Here is a 26277-nt window from a genome sequence, read left to right on the forward strand (position 1 = left end):
TTTTTAATGTCTTGGTCAACTATATCATATCTATCAATAAACATACACATACAACTTTAAATGGATTTTAAAACATAATTCTAGGGAGGAATCAGTAGACCTCTCCCAACTGCCAGAAGGCTCCATGGGTCAAACAAGGTTAAGACCCCAGGCCTCCTGACGAGGCTCATAAATTCACAGGGGACCCAAGTCCCACCAGCAAGGGCCTGGCTCACGGAGACACAGAACACTGTGCTGGACAGAGTCCGTGGTAGGAAGCGAAATGGTAGGAGGAGGAGAAAGAGAAGGAAGAGAGAAAACAGGATGGCGGGAGGGCGGGGCAGGAGGCACATTTTACCAAACCCCAAGAGACCTACTCCCCGCTGTGGAAAACTCAACCTTTATTGTTACCTGCCTACAGCAGGGGATTAAAACTGCACTGAGCTAGATCCATATATTAGTGTAAAAATCTGTGTCTCTCCCTCCGAAAATGTACAAACCCCAAGTGATTATAGAAAAACCGATGTGGCAGCTACTACAGAGATGCCCAACCCCAGGCGTTGTTCCCTCCTTCCCCCTAACCCAACATTTATTCCACAGAAACATACAGGCGAGAGAGGTCCTGGCCCCAACAGGCGGGAGGGGGCCGGGGCCGGGACTGGGGGTCCGGACGGGGTCCCCGCCAGGTCCAGTGTTTCAGAGGGGGTGGGCGGGGGGAAGAGGCCAGAACTGAGGACAGTTCCAGGAACAGGGCCATCCCTGTGTTTGGCCTCCTCACTCCCCAGACTCTCAGCCAGTGGGGTCCAGTGTGTGACGGACAGAGAGAGGCTGGGGTGAGGGGGGTGCACAACCTTCCCTCCAGGAACCAGTGTTGTCCAGGGGGCCCAGGTGCTCCGGGGGCCGTGTCCAGTGTCAGTCCTGTATCTGCCCCATGCTCCCCCAAGGGAGGGCGAGAAGAGGTCCGAGAGGATCCCATCCACAGGGCCAGCTGGGTGGGCAGCGGGGGCGTCTGGGAGAGGGGCAGGGAGGGGTGGGCTCCCTGGCAGGCCCAGCCCACCTGCGGTCACACTGCCTCTCTCAGAGGGGAGAGGCCGGGGGAGTGTGGGGCTGCCGTCAGCTCCTCCGGTTTTGGGGGGCCAGTGGCCTCCCAGGAAGACGTCAGGATTCACACCGTGTTGAGTGCGTCTTCCGCCAGGAACCGGTGCAGCTGGGCAAAGGGCGGTCGCTGATCGGGCTCCCGGCTCCAGCACCGAAGCATCAGCTCATACAGGCCCAGCGGGCAGGCCGGAGGCCGGGACAGGTACACCTGCATCGCGCAGCCAGCCACGCGGACGGGAGGCAGGGAACAGCGGCCTTCAGTTCCCACGACGACAGCCTCTGCCCCCCACCGCCAGCACCCCGCCCCCTCCTCCCTGCGTCCCGCCTCCATGTCCACCGGTTCTGACCTGCCGGCCCTGGTCCCGGAAGAACTCCCCAGCGTTCTCGATGACTTGCTCATCCGTCAGCTGCCCAAAGGGCTGGGCCCGACAGAGCATCAGCACCTCCCACAGGGTCACCCCGAAGGCCCACACGTCACTGGCCGTTGTGAACTTCCCCTGGTGTGCGGGTGAGGCGACAGAGGCAGAAGGACGTCAGTCAGGCCACGCTGACCGCCTTCCCTTCCCCAGCGGGGCCACATGCTCTCAGCCCTCAGCACCTCCTGGGCCGATTCCCCCAAACAAGCCTGTGCGCCCCCGGGGCCACCCACCGGCTCTGCCTTCCTTCTCAGGCCCAGGCCACACCCCTTCAAGCCCCGCCCCCACCCCCCACCCACCCCCGTTTTCGGGTCTGGACTCCCAACTCACCCGCGTCTACCGCGGGCCCCCTCTGTCTCCGGTTCCCTCTTGCTCCCTGCCACCCTGACTCCGTCCGCCTGACCCCGGCTGGTCCCCTGGACCTGCCCCTCCACGCCGCCCCTCCCTGCTCTCCCCTGCCGGCCGCCCGCCCCTCGCGCACTCACCATCAGGATGCACTCCCAGGCCATCCAGCGGATGGGCAGCACCGCCCGGCCCTGCACGCGGTAATAGTCCCCGGCGTAGAGGTTCCGGCTCATGCCGAAGTCGGCGATTTTGATGGTGAAGTTTTCCCCAACCAGACAGTTTCTGGTGGCCAGGTCCCGGTGCACAAAGTTGAGGGTGGCCAGATAGCGCATGCCCGAGGCGATCTGGGCCGCCACGTGCAACAGCATCGGGTAGCTAAGTAAGGGAGCCAGGGACAAGGGGTCACGGGGGCAGCCCCGGCCGGCCCCACCACACAGACCCCCCAGACAAGAAGCACAGCGAAGCTACACCAACTCTGGGGCCCAGACGGATGACGTGCCAGGTGAGGCCTGTGGGTAGGCAGGTGCCCACTCTATCTTTCCCTGGCTCATCCATCCTTAGAGAGCTATTGCTTTCACTACGGTCTCCAATCTGGACTCGGGCAGAGAATGTGACGGTACAGTGAGGTTCCTAACAGGGCCCAAGTCCCTTCAGTCTCTCACTGCCCCCCACGCCTATGCCTGTGCCCAGTCCCTGCGCCTCCTCCCTGCCCCCACTGCGGCCGTGCCAGCCTCCCTGCCCCCACTGCAGCCATGCCAGCCTCCCTGCCCCCCACCACTGCTGTACCCAGCCTCCCTGCCCCCACTGCAGCCATGCCAGCCTCCCTGCCCCCCACCACTGCTGTACCCAGCCTCCCTGCCCCCCACCACTGCTGTACCCAGCCTCCCTGCCCCCACTGCGGCAGTGCCAGCCTCCCTGCCCCCACTGCAGCCATGCCCAGTCTCCCTGCCCCCACTGCGGCCGTGCCCCGCCCCTGCCCGCATGCTCTGCCTGCCTCCCCACCCTGGTCCCCCTGTGCCCCAGGCTGGAGCTCTCAGGGAAGGGCCGGCCTGGGAAACACTGACCCGATGGTGGGTCCCCGGGCGGCCTCCCCGTCCCCGGGGGTCCCCTCCGCTGCCTTGTCCTCCAGCTGGTGGGCGCTGAGGAACTGGTTGAGGTCGCCGTTCTCCATGTAGTCGGTGATCATGCAGAGAGGGTCGTCCTGCACGCACACACCCAGCAGCCGGATGATGTTCGGGTCCTTCAGCCTCGACATGATCTTCACCTCCTTCAGGAAGTCGTTCCTGGAGAGGCAGGGAGGAGGTAGCCAGGACGCCGAGCGAACCCGACTCCCTGCTCACGTGGGGGCCTTCCCCAGACACCTCTCGCTTGTCTCTACTGTATTTCTCTCTGAGCCACTTCTCGCTGTCCGTGACCATCCTGGTCCTCACCTGGCATTCTTGGTAGCATCCGGCCGTAGGATCTTGACAGCTACCAGCAAGGGGTGTCCCTTGCGCAGGTTAAGGGGGAAGTCGAGACTGGCCAGATCTTGGGGGTTCTCTATCTCACACAGGTGCACCTGGAGCAACAAGGTCATTTGTTAGATGGTCAAAAGGCTCCCCAAGGCCACAGGGTCAGTTATCATCACCCAGTCCCAGACGGCAGGTCCCCACTCGAGGGGGGACGTGTGGGTGTGGCACCAGAGCTCCGGACAGTCAGGCTTTTTTTTTTTTTTTTTTTTGTATTTTTCTGAAGCTGGAAACGGGGAGAGACAGTCAGACAGACTCCCGCATGCGCCCGACCGGGATCCACCCGGCACGCCCACCAGGGGCGACATTCTGCCCACCAGGGGGCAATGCTCTGCCCCTCCGGGGCGTCGCTCTGCCCCGACCAGAGCCACTCTAGCACCTGAGGCAGAGGCCAAGGAGCCATCCCCAGCGCCCGGGCCATCTTTGCTCCAATGGAGCCTTGCTGTGGGAGGGGAAGAGAGAGACAGAGAGGAAGGAGGGGGGAGGGGTGGAGAAGCAAATGGGCGCTTCTCCTGTGTGCCCTGGCCGGGAATCGAACCCGGGTCCCCCGCATGCCAGGCCGACGCTCTACCGCTGAGCCAACCGGCCAGGGCCCAGTCAGGCATTATTGATGGCCGGCAGGGATCCTCCTTACCTCCCCAAACTGGCCCTCACCAAGCTTCTCCTTGAAGCGGAGCCGTGACCGAGGGAAATCCACTCTGGGGGGCCCGTCCCCCGCTGCCCCCGGGGGCAGCGCAGGCACAGCGTAGGTGTTGCCCCCGGTGACGCCCTGCAGAGTGACAATGTCAGCCTCGGCATAGTGGGGGACGCTGCTCTGGGGAGGTGGGGGGAGGAGTGGGGCGCCCGGCTTCTCGGGCTCCATGTAGTCCCCACTGCAGGCTGGAGAGGGGGGAAAGAAGACAGACAGGACGAGGCGTCAGGAGCAGCCCCCCAGAGCCCCGCCTTCCCGCGCCCCGGCCTCCCACGGGCGCCCCGTCTCCCAGCGGGGCCAGAGGCCGGGTCTGCCCTCCACCAACTTCCCCAGACCAGAGAAGACACTGGCACAGGGCGAGCGCGAGCCATGCCAGGGTTTTCAGAGTGCTGGAGATGGTCGCAAAGTCTTATTCTCTCGGGGACCCCAGCAGAGCCCAAGAGACCATGGAGTTAAGTCTCATCCAGAAGAGAAATTCCTCTGCCCACCTTCAGAAGGAAGACTGGGCCAGCTGTATATATATGGGCACCCTCCACTTCCCAAGCCTCAGCGGCCCTCACCGCCAGCCCCCGCCCTTCCACTCAGCTGTCTCCCCCCTCCCCGCCCCACCCCTGACCTGGTCACCCACACCCTCCCTGACCCGACACACCAAGCTCAGAGACAAGCAGAGACAGGGCCACACAGAGAGGGGAGAAGGGGACAGTTCCTGCGGCCCGCACAACAGGGGTCTACAGACAGAGAGGACAGGAGGCGGGCTGCCCTCCTGACCCTGCAGAGGGGGCGACAACGAGAGGGCCACACCGGGGAGGAGGAGCAGACAGAAGGGCGGGGCGGGGGCGGGGGCCTTCACCTCTGGGACTGCAGAGAGAGGACACATGGGGGGGGAGGGCAAGCACCCTGGGTGAGAGGCCCTCCTCCTCCTCCTCGCAGCTCTAGAGAGAGGGGAGAATGAAGGAGGGGTTACAGGAGAGCACGGGCCACCACCACAAGCTCCTCGCGGGCTCTGGAGAGCTGAAGAGGTGGGGTGGGGGAGGAGGAGGGGACAGAGCTGAGGACCGCTGGGCTTCCTACTCCTCGGCTCGGCTCGAGGGGAGGCCTTCAAAAACGGAGCAAGCAGCAGCAGAGGGGGGCTAAGGGCCCGAGAGAGTCCTCCGTGGGAACTCGGGAGAGCAGAAGAGGCCACAGGAGGAGAGGAGGCAGTGCGAGGTGTCAGGACTTTTCTCTGCCCCAGTAGAGGGGCGGGGTGCCTGGTGGAGCCCAGGGCAGAGGGGCTTACCCTGGGTGTTGGTGGGTTTGGCCCAGGCGGGTGTGGGGGGGCCCGGGCCCCGAGGGGGACGGGCGTAAGTGGCCAGAAGGAGGCGGTAGGCTGGATTGGAGAGCAGCAACGCTGTCGGGAGAAGGAGGGGGAGACACGGGGAAGGGATGAGACTCAAGGCTAGACAGACAGGGAGATCCGGAGCAGGCCAAGAACGGGGCCAACTGGAACGAGTGTACGGAGACAGGACAAAACAGGACGTGGAGAGTGCTGGACAGCTGGGTGGATGGTGAGTGGATGAACAGATGGGTGGATGGATGATGGATAGACAAATGGATATGTGGCTGAATGGATAGATGAATATATAATGGATGAATGGATGGATGATAGATGGATGGATAGATAATGGATAGATGGTTAGATGAATGGATAGAGGGAAGATAGATGAATAGATATGTGGCTGAATAGATGGATGAATAAATGATGGATGGATGGATGGATGGATAGATGAATGGATGGGTGATGGATAAATGGTTGGATAGATGATGGATGGATGGGTGGACAAACAAATGATAGATACATGATGAATGGATGAATGATGTATGAATATAGATGGATGGATGGATGGAAGGAACATGGTGAGTCTAGGAGAAAGGAGAGGGGCCAGGAAGACGATGAGAGGCCACAATAGAGAAGAGAGACAGGATGAGACCACTGGGGATTATGGGTAACACATGGGAAATTATCAAGGAAGATTATATGGTAGGGACATGGTGGGTGGTGACCAGGGGCACAGAAATAAGGAAATGAGCTGAAACTAGGAAAAACGAAAAAAGAATGGGAAAGAAACACAGTAAGAAAACAGGCAGAGAGGATGGAGGGGGAACTGGAGCAAGGCAAGTCTTACCAGAGCCGTTGGGGACACTGGAGGCGGAGTGGGGCGGGTTCCCACGAGGCCGGGGCTCCTGGTAAGGGGGCGGCTCTCGAGGGCCCGGGCGGTTGTTGATGAGGATGGTGTCCCCAGGGACAGAGAGATGAACCGTCAGCTCCTCTTCTAAGACCCGGCGCTCAGCCTCACGGGGAAGGAGAAGCGTGACCTGTGCTGCTGGCGAGGGCTGCGCGTCCCAGCTCCTCGCCAAATGCTGTGCCCGCGTCCCCCACTGCCATCCTGCTCACAACAGTCCTACAGCTGTGTCTGCTGTAGACTCCACTTCATGGGTACAGAAATGGAAGCGCGGAAGCATCTGAGTCCCAGGATGGGATCCCACCCAAGTCCAACCACCCATAATTATCAACTTGAGTGCGTATCAGCGCCCCGGGCCCTCGCTGGAGACATGGGTTTGGGGTGTGCCAGCCTCCTCCAGCCACTCCTCAGCTCCGCCTTCTCCCACCTGGCTTCTGCCCGAAGAGGGGACCTGTGTGGACCGCACTGACTGGCGGCGGTTAGGCTGGCCTGAGAGGAGCCCAGCAGTGTCTGGCAGGGGTCGTCAAACTTTTTATAAAAACCGCCCACTTTTGCAGTGCTGGTCAACCTGGTCCCTACCGTGCAACCAAACAGCGCCGCGATTGGCCCATCATAAAAGCTGGAACGCCCACTAGTGGGCGGTAGGGACCAGGTCTACCAGCACTGCAAAAGTGGGCGGTTTTTATAAAAAGTTTGACGACCCCTGGAAGGGCCGGTGGACAATGCGGCTAGGGTAATCATTCTCCCAGCCCCTCCTTGAGGGGTGGACTCAGGCTACTGCATCCCTGAACCAAAGTCCGCCGGCTCCTCAAGACGCCCTTCGCACAGGCCTGCCCCCGCCCCGCCAGGTTCTGCTAAGTGCAGCCTTCTCACCAAACAGCCCAAAACAGAATGGTGACATTCTATGGTGACCAACCCTGGGGACCTCGCTACGCCTTTTGATTTCTATGCACCTCACCTACATTTTTATAAGTGGTCCCTTTACTAATACTAAGTGTAATTATTCTAATTACACTGTGCTTCGGACCTGGGTGGACCCTGACTAATGCAGACACACGCGGTCACGGACCTGCCTCACCCACCACGGCCTGGTCACGCCCACCATGCTCCAAGCCCGCCCACTACAGCGCCAGCCCCGCCCACCGCGACCCTAGCCCCTCCCACCACGGGTCCCAGTATCTGCCTACTACAGCCACAGCCCCGCCCACTATAGCCACAGCCCGCCCATCACGGGCCTTCATACCACCATGGCCCCCAGCCCCGCCCACCGCGACCCTAGCCCCTCCCACCACGGGTCCCAGCCTCGCCTACTACAGCCACAGCCCCGCCCACCATAGCCACAGCCCCGCCCATCACGGCCCCAGCCCACCAGCTCACCAGCTCACCTTGCTGAGCAGCCGGCGCCAGTGCAGCCGCCACAGCATGAGGGCGATGATGAGCAGCAGCAGCAGAATGATGGCCACCAGGCACCCAATGAGGATGGCAGTCGGGCTCCCCTCAGCCTTGGCCACGGGCTGCTGGCCCCTGGGCTCCAGCTCTGGCAGAAGCAGGAGGGTCAGCATGGCAGGAGGCTTCCCACCCAAGCTGGGGGGCGGGTCCCCAGGAAGTGCTGCCTGCACAGGACCCGCCCCGGAAGGAAGACCCCCCCCCCAGGCTGCTTACCCAAGCCGCTGATGTTGGTGGGAGGCGGGCCAGGTGGCCACCAGGGGGCTGGTGGGAAGGTGCCCCCCAGAGCCAAAGAGGAGTCATTCATAACATCTGGGGAGAAGGAAGAGAAGCAAGGGAGGCAGATAGGGCGGGAGACACAGGAAGGGACCTGCAGAGGATGTGAGGAGCGGGAGCAGGGCTGACACTCAACACCTGTCCCAACCAATCAGAGTGGATGGTGGCAATGAGGTTCCGGGGGTCTGGTGGATGTTGACCTTCTCGGGGCTGGACTGTGGGGAGATATAGGACCTCCCCCCCCAGAAGCCCAGGGTAGGGGTGGTGGTATCAGGAGGCTTAGAGAAGAGGCTGTCTCCCAACCAGCACAGAGTATTTCTGTATTTTAACAGCCGACACTGTCCTACTGGCTCAGTCCAGAGTGATGGGCTCACACAGGAGAGACAGAGGCAGGTGGAGGACAAGGGGAAGGTTCCTATTATCTGGGAGACCCCCTGCTTGGGAAGTCTCGCGGGTAATGGGTAGATAGGGTGCCGAGGGGGGACATGGGGGCACGGAGGGCTTGGCAGTCCCGGAGGGTGGGGACTGGGCCGACATCACGACTTACCAGAGATGAAGGAGATCTCACTGAACAGTAACCAGGGCCCCGCGAAGAAGAAGCGGCACTGCAGGAAGCGGGCCACGCGTCCGCCCAGGGGCACCGACACAGCCCGGGCTCTGGGGTCCCCCAGGCTGCCCCCCAGGGCGTGGCGCACCGGCTCCCCCTCCCAAGCGAGGGCGGGGCCTCGCTTGAAGCGGCACTCCACCCCTCCAGGCAGGCGGGCTCCCAGGGTGTGCATGTTGTTACAGTGGACCTGGTTGGGAGGGAAAAGGGAGGTAGGTAGAGCCAAGGGCAGGAGGGCTGGGGCAGCCGCCTCAGGGACACCCCGCCGGGTCTTAGAGCCCTCCCTGGGAGCTGGAGATGCTCACCTGCATGGCCTGAAAGGCCCTCAGCCGGTCAAACTCAAACTCCATCTCCACGTAGCCGCTGGGGAAGCTGTGGTTGCCCCATCCCACATAGTCATAGCCCGGCCAGACACGCAGCTCCTGGCTCTTCCGAAAGTCGTCCAGCCCCACCACGCCGTCGGCCAGCTGGCCCAGACCTCCATACTGCAGGCTGGAGAGGCGGCCCGGGGAAGAGGGCGGAGGAGGAGAAGGAAGTGTCGCCCTTCCAGGCGCTCTGCAGTGGCCTGGCCAGCCCCCCACCCCAGCCTCCTGCAGCTCTCTCTCCCTACCCCCAGGACTAGGACAGGTACTTTAAGAGTCACGTGCTGCACAAAACACCCTATGATGTGTGTGCGTTTATTGGGACAATTGCCAACAGGCACAAGGTCTAGCAAAGGGGTGCCTCCTCCTCATTCGCACAGCACGGCATGAGCGAGTGGCTGCCTTGCCGCCCCCTCAGCCCTGGTCCCTGTCCCTTGAGGCCCCACCCCACCCACCCCCATCCTCACCGTCCTCCCTCCCTCCCTCCCCAGGCTGCAGTCTGGTGGGGCCCTGCTGCCTCACCCGCCAGTGGTGTGCGTAGTGTGTCCATCATAGGTGGAGTCGTTGAGGTGCACGGCCTCAGATAAGTACATCGTCTGCCCCACAGGGGCCGTGTAAGACAGGAGTCCATCTGGGCCAGGGTGGGAAGGGGGGGTGTGAGAGCACAGAGCTTCTGTCCCCCACCCCGTCACAGGCCCACTGGCACGGAGGAGGCAATGCTTGGCCAGCTCTCTCCTCACTCGGAGTGACCGCAGAAAAGGGACCCTGGATGTCCCTCTCCCCAAGCCCCCCACCCCCAGTCCCCAGGACAGGAAATGAGTTCTCGGGAGAGGATGAACCCCCTGAACAACTCACCCTTCCAAAGGCAGCCATACAGCTCCACCCGCAGACAGACGCTCATGACCCGGTCAGCCCGGGGGTAGAAGCGAACCAGGCGGGCGACCATGGGGGGCCCCAGGTCCTTCAGCACCACTCCCCCGGGGTCCTCATTACCTAAGATCACCTGTGGGGCCAGGAAACGGGGAGGATGGATAGGCACAGAAGGCAGACCTGACTTCTCTGTCACCGGCTACTCCCTGGCTCCGTCCACAATGCCACAGAGACCCAGGAAGGGTGACACCAAGCGCACGGACTGTGGGGCTGCAGCAGAGACCTCTGACAGCTCTGTCAACCCCAGCGGTCAGCCCAGTGGTCAGCCCTCCCAGCCCTAGCCTGGCTCCAGGCATCCGTCTCCAAACCACTCAGGCCTCCGAGCCGTGGTCCGCCCTGTCCTCACAGCCCTGCACCCCTTGCTCCCTTGCTCCAGCTCCTCCACCCCCTCTGCCGGCTGCACAGGCTCTGGCCCAGCACCTGCATGTGCCAGTGACACCGGGGGAAAGAAGTGATGGGGTGAGGGGGAGCTTCCCGGGCACAGAGCACAGCAAGCGAGCATGTCCCGAGGCCGTGGGCTGAGCCCTAGCCCGTTCCGGAGCTGCCAGAAAGCCGCGTGGCCCAGGCGGGGCAAGAACAGGAGTGATGGACGTGCAAGAGCCAGGCCAGGGCCGGGAAGGAGCTTTGCTCTTGTTCTGGCAGAGCAGGGCGCCGGCGGGGGCTGGAGCCGGCGGGGGCCGGGAGCCGATGTGCCACCTGACGACGCGCTCTTTCTAAAGCGCGCCCGGGCGGTCGCCTCTCGGGCAAGACGGGACTTGACTGAGGAAGGGCAGGAGCGGGCAGAGCAGTGAGGAGACTGCGTCAGGCCTTTGCCAAGGCTGGCTGGGACACCGTGGGGGCTGGGGGCCCTGCCTAGGACAGTGGCGATGGGGGTGCTGGGGAGTGGGGGGGGGAGCGGGAAACAGCCCGGAGGCAGCACGGCCGGCCTCGCTGATGCACTGGAAGCAGGAGGTAGGAAAACATGGAGTCACAAGTATCATCTTAGCTCGTGGCCTGAACCACCGGGCACGTGGGGGTAGATCTCCTGAGCTGGAGGACGTGGAGGGGGGTGGGGGGAGGACAGGCTCGAGGTGGGCATGGGACTCAACCTCGGCATGGGACTCAACTTCAGCGTGGGAAGCGGGTGGGAAGCTGGGGGGGGAGGGGGCCGCCCGCTAGGCAGCTAGATGGAACGGCACCGCAGTTCACGTTTGCGACACTAGGTGGAGCTGCACGGAGAGGCTGGGGCCGGAGGGGGTGTGACCCCGACAGGTGGACAGGTGGCGTTTCAAGCGGAGCCGGAGCAGAGAGGAGAGGCACCCTTCCCGGCTGCTGCCCCCGCCAGCCTCACCTCCTGGCCCCAGCGGTCCCTCCAATCCATCCAGCGGTGACCGTCCCGGGAGTAACGCAGCCGGTAGCTCGGGGAGAACTCCTTGCCCAGGCCCCCGGCATGCCGCCCCTGGGTGCCCACCAGAGCCACCAGGTGCAGCCGCCGCAGATCCACCTGCAGGTACTCCTCCTCCTTGGGAAAGACCGGGCCGGCGGGGCACCAGGCCCCGTCCCCGTCGCTGCTCTCCAGCCTGGGAGGGGGCAGGAGGTCACAGGGAACATCTGGCCCTGGGTCTGCCTCTGGCTCTAGCATTTAAAGTGTCCCCCCCTCCCAGGACTGTGGGGGGTTGCACTGGTATTGGCCTTCTCCGAAGCCTCTTGGCTCGTGCAGAGGGGTTGGAAGGGGAGGCAGAGGCCCCAGGAGCTCACTGCCAGGCAGCCCTGCTGTGCCAGGCAGCCCTGCTGTGCCAGGTACCTGCTGTGGCGAGCAGCCGTGGAGTCTGACCAGGAGCTGGAGGCAGAAATGTCCCCGTCCGGGATGGTCCGGTCCTGCATGCCCAGGGCATAGCGGCACTTGGCTGAGTGAATACAGGCAGACGGAGGGGTCAGGGCCCCCGGATCTGCCTGCCAAGACCCACCCCTCAGAGACTCAGCAGCCAGTCTCCTCACCAGGGTCGAAATGTCCCTTCATGTCAGCGTCTCCAGTGGCCGCCAAGAGCAGCAGCAGCAGCAGCAGTAGAGATGAGAGGGCCCCTGGCCCCATAGCTCCTGCTCCCTCGGGCCTAGGGGGGTGGGGGCAACATCTCTGCGGGGGACAAAATGGGTGGGGGGGTGGGGGTGAGTTCAAGAGCAATCCGGGAGACCGGGTCACAGCCAGCAGCGGCAGAGACAGAAGGGGCTGCTCTGGGGACAGTGTTGTAAGATGACAACGGGAGTTGACGACAGCATCAGCCGTACTTTTAGAATGCCTCCCACGTGCCAGACATTGGGCTCCACTCTGGTTCCCCACACACGCCTAGGAACCCAGAATTCTAAGACAAGTGGGGGGGCCCCGCACCTTCCAACCTCACCGTTCTCTGTAGGCTTGCTAGACCCAGTGTAGCCCCTGGACCAGCTGCCCCAGCAACCCCGGGGGAGCTTGGGAAAATGCAGGATCTCAGGCACCACCCTCGCCCTAGATTTTTTTTTTTTTTTTTTTTTTCATTTTTCTGAAGCTGGAAACAGGGAGAGACAGTCAGACAGACTCCCGCATGCGCCCGACTGGGATCCACCCGGCATGCCCACCAGGGGCAACGCTCTGCCCACCAGGGGGCGATGCTCTGCCCCTCCGGGGCGTTGCTCTGTCGTGGCCAGAGCCACTCCAGCGCCTGGGGCAGAGGCCAAGGAGCCATCCCCAGCGCCAGGGCCATCTTTGCTCCAATGGAGCCTTGGCTGCAGGAGGGGAAGAGAGAGACAGAGAGGAAGGAGAGGGGGAGGGGTGGAGAAGCAGATGGGCGCTTCTCCTATGTGCCCTGGCCGGGAATTGAACCCGGGTCCCCCGCACGCCAGGCCAACGCTCTACCGCTGAGCCAACCGGCCAGGGCCCCCTCGCCCTAGATTTTAACACACACACACACCCCTCCCAGTGATTTGTACCCACAAAACTTTGAGAGCCCTCTTCTTCACCGGGGCCCGGGGGGAATCGTCCCAACTGAAACCATCCGACAGGTACCTCCTCCTGAACTGGGTACCACCTTCTGCGGCCCAGCACAGGAAACGCTGTCCTGACCTTCCCTCTCCCAGGTCCGCACAGAGCTGCCCAGGCCCTGGAGCCCCGAGAGGCCCCCTGGGACCACCCCGCATCCCCCCCAGCTCTCCCAGACCCGTCTTCCCTCCTGAGACCGGACCCCCTGGGCCCCCAGTTCCACTTTCTGAAGCAGGCATGACCCAGGTCTGAGGAAAGGGCTGAGCTGCTTTGGAAGTGAGGGCAGGGGGCTAGGTGACCCCAGAAGGAAGGAGGAGAAGGGGCTCTCCTCCATCCTTTTGTGCTGCCCCAGCTGCTCCCACTGTGATGCTCCAGGCAGGAATGTAAGAGGCAGCTGAGAGCCCACAGCTCCGCAGCAGCAGCAGCAGCTGAGGGGCTGAGTCGCAGCGGGCACTCGGGTATCTGAGCAGAGCTAGCACCAGAGGCTCCCGTGCCTAGTCCCGCGGCGGTCCGGGAGCCACACGCAGGGCCTGGGATTCCTGGGTGTCGCTCTCCGCCCCCACCGCTGCTGGGAACAGCGGGCCCCTTGTTCCCCTGAGCAACCCTCATGCCTATCCCAGATGAGTCATGGAGCCAGACGGGAGCAGAGGAGCCCGGGCAGAGATACAAAGACAGGCAGAGAATAGGGAGAGGGCGGGTCAGGGGAGGCAGGGCGAGAGAATCACAAAGCGGGAGGTAAACAGAGCAGGCTCGGAAGCACAGCGCTCACAGCCCACAGCTGCCTGGGGCAATCCCTCTCGGACACCCCCACCCCCATCCTCTCCTCTGGGTGGGACACTCGCCCACAAGACCTACCCCAACCCCACCCGCCCTGCCCCATTACAAGCACTTACAAACCTGGGACCCACACCCAGGCCTGGGCCTCGGGCAGGTTGGTCACCCTCCGCTCCCCACCCCTAACCCCCACCCCAGACAACACCCACGCAGCTCTGTACACAGACACACCGGCCCACAGAGCACGCTGTAAACAGAGGCTAAATCAGCCCACACTCACACACACACACACACACACACACACACACCTGTGACTCACAGACAACCCGTCACAAACTCAGTGACTGGCACTCACATGTGACATCCATGTAAATTTATCACACACATAGACTCCCAGCCAGGGCAAACATAAATGCTCACATATCAACTCCATCCACGCCTCAGCCTTCCTTGAAATCCAAGCCCACCCCTTAGAGAAGAGCCACCACCTTCAGACATGTGCGAACATGAGATAACAAGACGCCATGGATACATAGGAGACACACACACACACACACACTCAGGCCCCAGGGGGCAGGATGCACACAAGGACCAAGCCAGCTAGAAGTCAAGGGGCTGAGGAACTTGACAGCCGGCGAGGGCAGTAGGGAAGGGCCGTCTGGCTGTGCCACTCAGGTCTGCACCCACCAACGTGCCCTGGGCAACAGCGCCGGACTGGCTGGGGGTGGAGGTACCGGAAAGGAATGTGCTGCCAGCAGCAGGCGACCAGTGGGGTGAAGGCTGGGGGGAGGGACACTGAGGACGGTGCTCACTCTCTCACCAGAACCACCTGGCCCTACAGCGTGGACAAGCGGCAGCCACAGGCAGGTGAGGGTGCCATTCTCTCTGCTGGACTGGGGCCAGGCTGCCCAACCGGGAGCCGGCTGGGTGGAGGCCCCAGGGACTCGTCAGGTGGGAGAACGGGCCCACTTCTCAGGGGCCGAGATGACTCGGCGGGGCCACCTACGAGCACCTGTCTCCCCTCCTGAGTAAGGGGGGGTGGTCCTTGCTCAGTGCTGGAGCACACCTACCCAAGGTCGGGGTGCCCGCACGTGCAGACTGGCCAGAGCACCCGGGGGGCGGGCGGGGCCGGACCGCGAGGGGCTGGACAAGCAGGTGCAGCCCCGCACGCCCGGCCTCCCCCCGGCGCGGGCACCCATCCCCCGCCGCCCCGCAGGGTCCTCCGCTCGCCCTACCTCTCAACGCTCTTCCCGCGGACCGGGCGTCCGGCCCGCAGCCGGGCCTCGGTGGCGGCGGCCGGGCGAGGGAAGGGGAGGCGGCGGGAGCTGGGAGCTGGGAGCCGGAGCGGCGGCGCCGGCGGGGCTGGGGTGGCGGCGGCGGAGCCCGGAGCAGCTGTCGGGGGCCTGTTCCGGGGAGAGGAGCCAGGACTGCGCGGCTCGGCCGGGCCCCGCCCCCTGCGCCGGCCCCGCCCCCGGCTCCCGCTGGCCCCGCCCCCGACTCCCCGCTGGCCCCGCCCCCCGGCCCGGCCCGCGCTACCTCCCCACCAGGCCTCCCGCTCGCCCCTGCGGTCCCTGCGGTCCCCGCCGTCCCCGCCCACCTCGGCCGGGCGTCCCCACCGTCCTCTTCCCACCCCGGGTTCCCCGCCGGAGGGGACCGCCGAGCAGAGGCCCGGCGATGGCTGTCGCCCCGCGCAGGGCCTCCCACACACCCAGGCCCCTCCTTGCTCCCCCTTTTCTGGGCTCAGTTCCCGGAGAGGGAGGTGACGGGGAGCAGCCCCAGGGCAGGGCGAAGGCGCAGGTCCCCACAGGCCCAGGCCCCAGCCCAGCAACAGCAGTGTGGATGGGGGAAAGAAGCAGGGCTCACCTGTCCAGCCACCGCCCCCAGACCCACTCTTCACCCTGCCCTCTGGGCCTCCCGTGCTCTGCGCCCCAACCTCCGCTGCCACCCAGTCTCCACCGGCCCTTCCAGTTCTGCCTCCCGACTGGGGTCCAGACTCCAGGCCCTGGAGGCCTCCTCAAGTCAGGCCTCGCTCTGGCCCAGCCAGCTCTGGCCCGGCTGGAGTTGAGGGTGTCTGACCATGGGCAAGGACAGGCCTGCACAGGGGTGTGCCGGGAAGAGGACTAAGACGAGGCAGAGAGAAAATCAGACACAAGGAGCCTGGGTAAACAAATCCAGTGAGAGCCAGCTGGGGGTGAGGTGGGCCGGGGAGGTGCTCTGCCCCACTCAGACCACCAGGGCCACCTGTCCACCTCCACTCAGGGCCACGGGCACAGCAAGGTCTCCGCAAGCAGAGCCCCCCCCCCCCCCGTGTGCCTCACAGCTGACATAAGCTCACTCTGCGTGCAGCCCACACACCTTTTCCAGGAAGACACAGAGTCCCAACCAGACAAGGACACACAACGGCGCTACCAGGAAATGGCCGGCCCTCGGGAGAGCCGAGGCACAGATGGGCACAGGCTCCAAACCACGGCGGCCACACAAACCCAAGGGCGCTGCACCTGCTGAGGGTGTTACTAACAGACAGCCAGGGTGCTTGGAGAACTGCCTCTCCCCATCGTTCCCTCTGACCAAACCCCAGCGGGCCCCCCGAGCACCTACCCCTCCGGAGGAGGACACCGTAGCTGGGGGATCTGTAGCTGGGGGATCTGGGCCGGCAGAGGCTGGCCCGGGGGGTGGAGTCAAGCCGGGATGGGGCCAGGGTGTCCCAAGCACCTCACCTGGGCGGCTCTCCGCCTCTCCTTCCAGGGCGGTGCTGGGGAAGACCAGCCCGGGGCCAGGCTGAGCGGCACCCCAGCCTCTGGAGAGGAGCAGCAGCCCATCACGCCCTGGTGGGACATTCCACGGCCCAAGCCCGCGAATACCCAGTCCAGACGGTGTGGTGCTGCCAGACAGACGGGTCCATTGCAGAGGGTCGTGTTAACCATAAGATCCTGGACCCTTTGGCCCCTGTCTCCCTCAGGAGAAATTCCTGATCGGTGATGCCCACCTCGCCCCGGCCCAGGGCTGGGGCCCAGAGGAGTCAAGTGACAACAGAAAGGGGGCTGGAGCCAGCTGGAATGCGAGGCTCGGAGCCGAGATTCCCAGGGGCCGGCGAGGGAAATCCCAGCCATCCGGGGCCCCAGAGCAGCGCCCAGACTGTGTCCACCCACCTACCCGGGGGGCCCACCCCAAGTCTCCTGCATCACTCTCAGCTCCCGAGGGCCTTTGTCCTCCTGAGCCCCTAAAGGTCTCTTCCCCTCCCCCTTCGTGCTGTTCCCTTCAAGCCAATGGCCTCCTGCTGCCTAGGAAGAGGGCAAACAGCTGAAAACAAAAAAAAAAAAAATGAGGAGAGGCACACAGGAGAGAGAAGCTTCGGGTCTGAGGTCTGCGGACCACCGGCCATGGTGGGGAGGGAGGCCGGCAGGACCAGGGAGCCGGGGGGGGCAATGGACCAGCTGGGCCCCCATGCAAGCTGCAGTCCCCTTGCTGGGGGGCTCAGCTGCCTCTGGGGCAAACAACCGGGGTCGGCAGATGGGGGGGGGGGCCGGGGGAGGGTAGACAAGGCCCTGGGCAGGAGTCAGGCCTTGACACCCCTGGGTACAGAAGGGAAACTGAGCCCCAAGAGTGAAAGGAGGAGGAGGGCGTAGAGCATGAGGAGGGAGGAGAGAGCTGTGACCCACGGGGAAAGAGGGACCGCGGTACTGCAGCTTGGAGAGGCAGGAGACTCGGAGGCCAAGGATGGGGGGGGGGGCGGGGGGGGGCCCCGAGAGAGTAGAGAGGATGGAGGGAGCGGGCGCACCCCACACAGCCAGAGGGGGAGGGCTGAGGTCTGGGGAGAGGTGCTGGACGGAGCGAGGGAGCTACGTGGAGGCGGGGGAGGGGGAGAGCGAGTGGGGACCCACGGAGAGGGAGGAGGGCAGGACTGTGGGGCTCCCAGCGCGGCGAGCAAGCGGGCAGACCAAGGGGACAAGAAGCGAGGACAAAAGGCCGGCAGAAAGGGCTGCAGCAACACGGAGAGGTGGGGAAGACGAGGGAGACTGAGGCACAGGGACACGGGCAGGTGAGAAGAGTCAGGGGCTAAGAAAGGACCGGCCATTGTGGGCGGGGCAGGTGGGGCGGAAGCTGGAATCCAACCTGTCTGCGGGCGTCAGGACGCCGAGGCCACAGACCTCTCCTTCGGGGCATCCCAGCCCCGCAGCCCACAGTCTGAAACTCCATCACCCATCCTGCCCTCCTCCCGGCCAGGCCGAGCTCCCCCCGCCCTCCCACCACGCCTCCGGCCTGGACCGCCGGCCCCGCCCTCGAAGGGAGTCCCCAGCTGAGTCCCCTGTCCTGACCTCCCAGTTCAGCCGGGGCTTCCTCTCACCTCCAGCTCATTCCTGGGTCCCAGGCCCCCCAGTCTCAGGCCGTCGGGGTTCTAAGGTTTGAAGCTGACAAGGCTCCTCGGCTTTGTCCGCCCTGCGGGCTGGCCGGGAGCAGCTGCCCCGGCCAGCTGCCTCGGCTTCAACGTGACCATGGCAACCCAGCCGGCTCCCCTCGCGAGCCTCCCGGCCCCCGCAGAGAGGGAGGGAACAGCCTGGCCCGGGAGAAAGGGAGGGGAGGCCAGGACTGAGAGCCGAGCCAACGGCAGCCTGCAGACAAAGAGCCCCCAGACAAAGGCGACGCGGGGAGGCCGCTCGGGAGAACGCGGAGCGGGCGCGCTGTGCAGCCGCGTCTGGCCCTGCGGCGGGGGAGGGTCCCGGCCCGAGGGACGGCCGGCCGGCCAGGGGGCGGGAGAAGAGAGGTTGTAACTGACTGGCCTTGGCCTGAGTCCCTCACGGTTCCTAGATTCCTCCTGGCGGGTTTTGCACGCTGGGGAGAAGCGGGGTACCAGTTTCTTACTTAACTGCCCCCATTGTACCCGGGGGCCATAGGCAGTCCCTGCGGCCAGAAGTCACCCTTAGCTTTCAAGAACAAATTTTAAACATAGTCTGACTTGTCGCCTCCAAAGTACCAATATCCTTGTCAGACAATGTGCTCCATCCAATTCTTGGTTTGGAAACTGGAGCCAGCCGAGCATCCAGCCCCGGCACCAAAGCGGAAGGTGACTGATTGGGTCTGGAGGGCAGGGGAGGACAGAGGGAGTACTGATGCCCCTCACAGCAGCAGCCCAGGACACCGAGCACCACGTGGGGGCCCAGGGAGCAGACATTCCCTCTGCCAGGCCACCGGCGAACTTGCCACTCACACCATCCACAACACCCCAGTCCCCTCCCCCACACGGTGCAGACAGTAACGCCTGCCTTGCCCTGGGGCTGGCTGGGAGGGTGCCCTTGGGGGAAGCATCTGTAAGGGACTGGCCCCTTCGATGGAAGCAGCCTTCCAAAGGCCACCAACCTGAGTGGCCTCCCTTTCTCCGCTGCCACTTGGGTCTCTGAGCTCCGCCTCCCAATCCACTCCTCGGTTGCTAAGGCTTTGTGCCGGGCAGGGGCCTGGCAGTAAGGGCTATGGAAAATGCACTGCCCATCCTCCAGGCATGTACAGTCCGGAGGGGGAGCTGGGCACGTGTGTGCGTGTCTGTGCATGTCTGTGCATGCATGTGGTGTGCGTGCGTGCATGCATGTGTGTATGTGCGTGCATGAGTTTGTGTTTATATATGTATATGTATGTGTGTGTGTGCGTATCTGTATGTTGTGTGTGTGTGTGTGTTGGTAGAGACCAACTGGAACTTGAAGCAAACAGCCCATCTGAGGGTCTGTGGGAGGAGCTAGGGCTCATGAGTCTTCTCACACTCTAAGGAATCGTGAGAACCCCACAGGAAAGAACCCCAAGAAAGAACTCTGTGTTTACAATAAAGCTCCAGGGTTCTCCATTCCCCTGCCCTGAACCTCCCTCCCTTGTGTGCCTGCCCCTCCGTCCGGGGACGCAGGCCAGAGCGTGCAGGCGGCTTGCTGTGTCCGCATGCCCCGCATCGCCGCCACCCTCTCTTCCTCCCAAATAAACCCTTTTTGGTGATGGAACACCTAGTCAACATTGTTTTTCTGTCACCATTGTGTGTGTGTGTGTTCTGCATGTGCATGTGTGTTCACATGTGTATGCATATGTGTGTTAGGATGAGCCTGTATGTGTGTGCGTGTATGTACTGTGTTTATGTGTGGACATGGATGCAGATGCATGTGCTTTGTTATAGATGTATAGGTGTGTGCTGGGTGTGCATACGTGTGTGTGTGTGCACATGTGCCTGTGTATTCCTGTGGTCACAGAACACAGCATGACCCACGCCACGGTCAGAGCTGGAAGGGGCTGTGGAAACCCAGGGCCTCCCCACTGCACGGTCAGAGCTGGAAGGGGCTGTGGAAACCCAGGGCCTCCCCACTGCACGGTCAGAGCTGGAAGGGGCTGTGGAAACCCAGGGCCTCCCCACTGCACGGTCAGAGCTGGAAGGGGCTGTGGAAACCCAGGGCCTCCCCACTGCACGGGAGGCGAGATTGCTGAGGACCTCAGGGAGAAGCTGCAGCTGGACCCGCCTGCCTCGAGTCAGACGGAGAATGGCAGAGTGAGGCTCGCCCATTCCCTGGGAGGCGGGTGGAAAGGTAGCAGGGAGGTGTAGCCATGGTTACGGGGACATTCAGTGTGACTGCAAGGCAGGGTCCTGGGGGGGGGGGGGGGAGAAAACCCAGAGAGGGGCGGGGAGGCTTGGCAGGTGGACCTAGTTTGGCTCATTCTGAAGGGGAGGAAGAAGAGCCCTGAGGTTTGAGCTGGGAAATTGCAGGCTTAGATTTGTGTTATTTTAAAAGTGTTTTCTGGCCTGACCAGTGATGGCGCAGTGGATACAGTGTCAACCTGGAAACACTGAGGTTGCCGGTTCAAAACCCTGGGCTTGCCTGGTCAAGGCACATATGGGAGTTGATACTTCCGGCTCCTCTCTCTTCTCTCTCTCTCCTCTCTAACAAATAAAATCTTTTTTTAAGTGTTTTCTGGCTGCAGTGTTGGATGCACAGTAGAGAGCATGGCCCAAGGGGGCGAGGGTACTCCACCTTAGTCCTGCCCACACCCCTGCTTCCCCCAGGAGCACCACGAACACGATGGTGGGGGGGGGGGGGCTCTTGCAAGAAGGCAGTGCCCATGCCAGGTGTTTTCCTGGCGTTCCCACCCACCATGCGGTGTTCTCTCTGGGGCCTCTAAGGTGGGCGGGGCGGGGCTCTTCACAGAAAGGGAACCGAGTCCAGAGAAGCCGTGACTTGCCTTAGGTCTGGAGCAAGTTGCTGCTTCCCACCCAGGACTTCGCCCGGATCCTCCTCCACTTGACTCTTACAAAGGGTGGGGGCAGACAGAACGGCCTCTGTGGGCGGGGCTGGACGATCGGCTGGGCCTCTGGAGCCCCCCCACCCCCACCCCAGAAAGCCCCACCTCTCCTCAGTCTTCGGTGGGCCTCACGGTCCCTGCAGGAACGAGAAGGACACCGGGGGGCGCTCGCTGCACAGGTGACCATTCCCGCCGCGGGCAGAAGAGAAAGCCTGGAAGGAAAGGGGTGGGGACCGGCCGCTGGGAGGCCGGTGGAGCGGAGAACGGAGAGAATTGAGCGAAAGTTCAGGGCTGTTTAGGGTGAAATGTCCTGACGGTCACACGCCAGAATGCAAGCGATAGACGGGACTTGAGCATCTCCACTTTCTCTTTTCTGTTGCTGTTTGCCAAGCGCCTGGAGCGGTCGCAGCGGCCCGAGTGGCCTCGGAGGCGGATTTCAAGGCGGGGCGCACCGAGCGCGCGCCTTCCACCCCCCACTGCCGAAGGGCCCCGCAAAACCCCACCTTGACACTTTTTTTCTAATAACACCAAGTTTGGTTTCATATGTGCGATTTTAACATTCATAATACATAATATTTTTTTTTTATTTATTTAAAAATATGGTTAACATGTATTTTTATTTTCCCTCTTTCTCTCTCTCTCTCTTTTAAGGGGCCCAATATTTTATTCTGTGCCCGCCCCGGGCCTCAACCGACTTCACTCTGCCTCTGCCTGGCCTCTTCCCGACTCCTGGCCTCGCTGGTGGCCGGGCTGTGCCCTCCACACATTTCCGAGTCACCTCCTCTTGGCTCTCACCGGGGTGGCTCTGGAAATGGCATTTTGAAACATACCCACTTTTACGGGGGGCAGAAACTGAGGATAGCAGAAGTCGACTCACTTGCCCACAGCAACGGGCAGATCTAGAATTTGGATCCGAGTCCTTTTGACTCCGAAGCCAAAGCTGACTTAAAGGTCCTGGTCCGGCATTCTTTTCCCAACTCTGTGGGGGGTAGGGGGGTTGGGGGGAGGTCTGTAATAAATCCTATAAAACCCTGTCCCTTCCTGAAGTATCTGAAGACTCTCTAACCTCCTCCACGTCCCAGGAATCGCTGTTTGTGTAGGGAGGATGTACAGAGAGATCCAACAATGGCAGAAAGGTTGGCCCAAGGTCATGCTGGAAATCAAGGTCAGCGCTAGGATAGTGTTTCTCAAACTAAGGTCCCTGGGCTCCTTAGGACCCGTGAGTGCCCTGTGAAAATTACTCAGTTCCATGTTTTCCTTTCACTGGTCACTTTTGAAGAGCACCCAAAGGCACTTGCAGGATCGCACGTAACCAACGGCCCTGGGCCTGCACGTGACACCTGCCTGCCTGCCTGCCTTCAGCTGTGACCTTCTCAAGGTCAAGTCAGCGCGTGCTTCTCAGCCGTCTGGGTGCATTCGTACCAGTGAAGGCCGGTGGGCATGTCCTGACAAAGACTTCTTAGCAATTTGAATAAACAAGTGGTGGGGGGGAGCATTGAGTCATCAGCAGACATACAGCAGAACATTGTGTCAGGTTTCTTTGTTTTGTTTTTTAGAGAGAGAGAGGGAGAGAGAGAGAGAGAAAGTGGGGAGGAGCCAGAAGATCCAGCGCAGAGGTCGTAGCACTTGTTTCTTGCACGCGCCCTGACCAGACAGGTCCAGGGTTTTGAAAGGGCGACCTGAGCATTCCAGGTGGACACCTCCGCCACCGCCCCAGGTCAGGTCACTGTTGTCAAGTTCAGAGAACCTGCCAGGTGGTAGGTGCTCGTGTTGCCAGCAGCAGCTGCCTTTCAGAAAAGCTTGTCAGCCTGACCTGTGGTGGCGCAGTGGATAAAGCGTCGACCTGGAAATGCTGGGGTCACTGGTTCGAAACCCTGGGCTTGCCTGGTCAAGGCACATATGGGAATTGATGCTTCCAGCTCCTCCCGCCCTTCTCTCTCTCTCTCTCTCTCTCTCTGTCTCTCCCTCTCCTCTCTAAAATGAATAAATTTTTTAAAAATTTAAAAAAAAAAAAAAAAGAAAAGCTTGTCAAAGCAAGAAACGTCCAAATCTGTCAGAATTTTTATGAGTTTATTCGAGCCAAACTGTCGGACAGGTTGCCGGGAAGCGAAATCTCAACAGATGGAGAAAATGCTCCGGAAAATGGCTGTTTCGTCACTTATTTTATACATCGGAATCCAAGGGAAAGACATAACGGGAGTGGGGGCGACCTGAAATCCATCGGTGATAGATTAGGGAGTGGGGGGGGGGGAGGGGAGCAAGGCAGGGAAATCTCTGGGATTGGATAAAAAGTTAAAAAGAAACGGATACATACTCACCATAGGCAAACATACAATAGTTAACAGTTAACCATTAACGTGCTAATAACAACGAGGGGGTCTGAGGTTTCTGCTCTGGTGCGGCCGCTGCCCTGAGGAGGCAGGAAGAGAGATCACCTTCCATCTGGAAGGTATGTTATCAGGTAGGTTTGCTATAGATGCAAAAAGACAGCAGACAGGCTCGATTAAGGTAACCACTGACCTTTGTCAGAGAAAAATGCCGCCCTAGGACATGACCACCTGCCACGATCTGCTTTTACTTAGAGAGTTTTTATTTCAGTGTGGTCTGAGTCTGCAGGGTCACCATGCAGTTTTCCCTGAGCTTGTGAAGTTCAGCATGTGGCCCCTTTTTTGTCTACAACCTTTTCTTTGATTTATTGCTACTCTGTTTTGGTTCTATAACTGTTTAAGTTCTGAAGCGTAAGGAGTCAGCAGTTGGCTGTGTTTGCACATGATTTGCACACAAGAAGTAATCAAAATAACTTTTTTTTTTTCTTCAGTGAGAGGAGGGAGGCAGAGACAGACTCCCACATGCGCCCAGACTGGGAACCACCCAGCAAGCCCACTAGGGGACAATGCTCTGCCCATCTGGGGCATTGCTCTGTTGTTGCTCAGCAACTGAGCTATTCTTAGTGCCTGAGGTGGAGGCCATGGAGCCAGCCAGCCTCAGGGCCTGGTGCCAACTTGCTTCAATTGAGCCATGACTGCAGGAGGGGGAGAGAGAGAGAGAGACTAGTGGGGGAGGGGTGGAGAAGCAGATGGGTGCCTCTCCTGTGTGCCCTGACCAGGAATCAAACCCGGGACATATACATGCCAGGCTGACGCTCTACCACTGAATGAACCAGCCAAGGCCAAAAATAATTCAAGTCAAGTGCATGAGAATTGAATTTCTTCCGAAAGGGCCCACACGTTACTCAAGTCCCAGCCCTCAGAGCAGGGCTAAACTAAACCTGGGCCTTCAGGAGTCTCCACAGGAAACCTGTGGTGATGTGATCTTGTCGGGGATCAGAAATCTCCCAGTCTCAGGATCCGGTGCAAGGTTAGAACCTGGGGCTCTCAGCTACTGGGTGTGGGGGTCAGGGGTGTTCATAAACTAGGACGGGCACCTAGGGAAAACTCCAAGGAGACTGTACATGACAGAACCAAGATTTGAGGGGAGAATGTGTAGAATTTTTTCCAAATAACTTCTGAAGAAAATGGCAGCGTCTGTGAAGATGTTAGCCGTACATATTAATTTTACCCAACAGTCTTATACCCCTAGGCATTTATCCTACAGGTAGGTATATTTGCACAGGTGTGTAAAGATGTGTGCAGGGTTTCCATTATCTTGTTTAATAGAAAGGAAGGTCCCTGGCTGGATAGCTCAGTTGGTTAAAGCATCATCTCAATGTGCAGAGGCTGCTGGTTTGATCCCCAGTCACGGCACATACAGGAACAGATTGATGTTCCTCTCTCTCTCTCTCTCTCTCTCTCTCTCTCTCTCTACCTACCCTTCTCTCTAAAACCAATAGAAAAAAAAAGTTTTTTAAGGCAAGAAAAAAAGAGAAAAGAAAAGAAGACAGTTAAATATTCATTAATAGGGGGTGAATAACCACAAAAATTATTGCTGTTTTAGTTTATCTTGGGACAAGGACTTGATAAAAGTAGCTGGTTTGGTCCAAGAGTCCAGGAAGCTCGTGTGAAGGGTGGGGAGCTGTGAGAAGGGGAAGGAAATAAAACCAAGAAACTGTGCGCTGGCGAGTGGGTTACCCTTGGGACCCTCTAAGCAGCGATGCAGAATGCTCCTCTGCTTTGTGCGCGAAGGCACGAAGAGGTTTCTATCCACCGTCTTAGTCAGTGTAGGAAGGAAGCCGTAACAAAATACCACTGACTGGTGAGTTACACAGATAACATTTCTCTCATTTCTGCAGACCGGGAAACTCAAGGCCAAGGTGCAGGCAGAGTGGGTGTCTGGTGACACTTCCTCCGCCACCTGGCTTTCCGGATGTCCCTGGGGTGCGCCTCTCCCTTCCTGGGGCAGGATCAAAGCAGACGACGTGACATCGCATTTTTCATCCCTGCCCGATACAGTGAAGGGCCTCCCACTACAGGGCTCTCTCTTTTTTTTTCTTCCTTTTTTAAAAAATTGACTTAATTTTTTTTTTAATTTTTTTTTTAATTTTTTTTTTATTTATTCATTTTAGAGAGGAGAGGGAGAGACAGAGAGAGAGAAGAGACAGAGAGAGAGAAGGGGGAGGAGCTGGAAGCATCAACTCCCATATGTGCCTTGACCAGGCAAGCCCAGGGTTTCGAACCGGCGACCTCAGCATTTCCAGGTCGACGCTTTATCCACTGCGCCACTACAGGTCAGGCAATTGACTTAATTTTTAATTGTTAACAAGTAAAACATCACTCAATATTGGCTAACCTCATCATTTCCAAAAGAAGAACTACATAGGGATTTACTCTCAAATCCAAATACCATGCAACAGCTTATAGTGGATCAAGTCTCCTGCTGACAAAAATTAGGACAATCTAGATAACATACAAATACATAGGCTTGAAGGAATTAAAGAGTTTCTTGAGCCTGCCCAGGCGGTGGCGCAGTGGATAGAGTGTCAGACTGGAATGCGGAGGACCCAGGTTCGAGACCCCGAGGTCGCCAGTTTGAGCGCGGGCTCATCTGGTTTGAGCAAAGCTCACCAGCTTGGACCCAAGGTCGCTGGCTCCAGCAAGGGGTTACTCGGTCTGCTGAAGGCCCGCGGTCAAGGCACATATGAGAAAGCAATCAATGAACAACTAAGGTGTTCCATTCCTGTCTGTCTGTCCTATCTATCCCTCTCTCTGACTCTCTGTCTCTGTAAAAAAAATAAAAATAAAAAAAATAAAAAATAACCCAAACCTTTAAAAAAAAAAGTTTCTCGAGAGAGCAAGGATGTGAGGGACAAGTTTCTGGAGAAAAAAAGGAGCTTACCAAGTTAAGCCGAGTGTTTTGAACGCTTCTTTTTCTCTCGTGGGCCGACTATACCATTTCTTGGCTTAGGGCAAGGTGAGAAGTCAGGGAGAAGTCAGCTGCT

General features: G+C 60.4%; 1 protein-coding gene across 5 annotated transcripts; it reads right to left on the reverse strand.

The window, feature by feature from the left end:
- Nucleotides 1–363: 363 nt before the first annotated feature.
- DDR1 (discoidin domain receptor tyrosine kinase 1) lies at nucleotides 364–18149 on the reverse strand. Of its 5 annotated transcripts, XM_066359911.1 has the most exons (19): nucleotides 15238–15253; nucleotides 14876–15043; nucleotides 11852–11987; nucleotides 11658–11760; nucleotides 11205–11433; nucleotides 9800–9947; nucleotides 9467–9575; nucleotides 8888–9074; nucleotides 8526–8772; nucleotides 7919–8014; nucleotides 7642–7793; nucleotides 6200–6365; nucleotides 5314–5424; nucleotides 3981–4225; nucleotides 3269–3396; nucleotides 2903–3121; nucleotides 1979–2213; nucleotides 1425–1574; nucleotides 364–1285 (listed from the first exon to the last, which is right to left on the reverse strand). In XM_066359911.1, exons 3-19 carry the CDS (start codon nucleotides 11943–11945, stop codon nucleotides 1145–1147), a joined length of 2760 nt encoding a protein of 919 aa, XP_066216008.1. In that variant the 5' UTR covers nucleotides 11946–11987; nucleotides 14876–15043; nucleotides 15238–15253; the 3' UTR covers nucleotides 364–1144. The 5 variants fall into 5 exon arrangements, with proteins under 5 accessions (XP_066216008.1, XP_066216009.1, XP_066216005.1 ...); XM_066359912.1 differs by lacking the exons at nucleotides 14876–15043; nucleotides 15238–15253 and adding an exon at nucleotides 17986–18149; XM_066359908.1 differs by lacking the exons at nucleotides 14876–15043; nucleotides 15238–15253 and adding an exon at nucleotides 16358–16522.
- Nucleotides 18150–26277: the final 8128 nt, after the last annotated feature.

The sequence above is a fragment of the Saccopteryx leptura genome, chromosome 1 (genome assembly GCF_036850995.1).
Source record: "Saccopteryx leptura isolate mSacLep1 chromosome 1, mSacLep1_pri_phased_curated, whole genome shotgun sequence".
NCBI classification, from domain to species: Eukaryota; Metazoa; Chordata; class Mammalia; order Chiroptera; family Emballonuridae; genus Saccopteryx; species Saccopteryx leptura.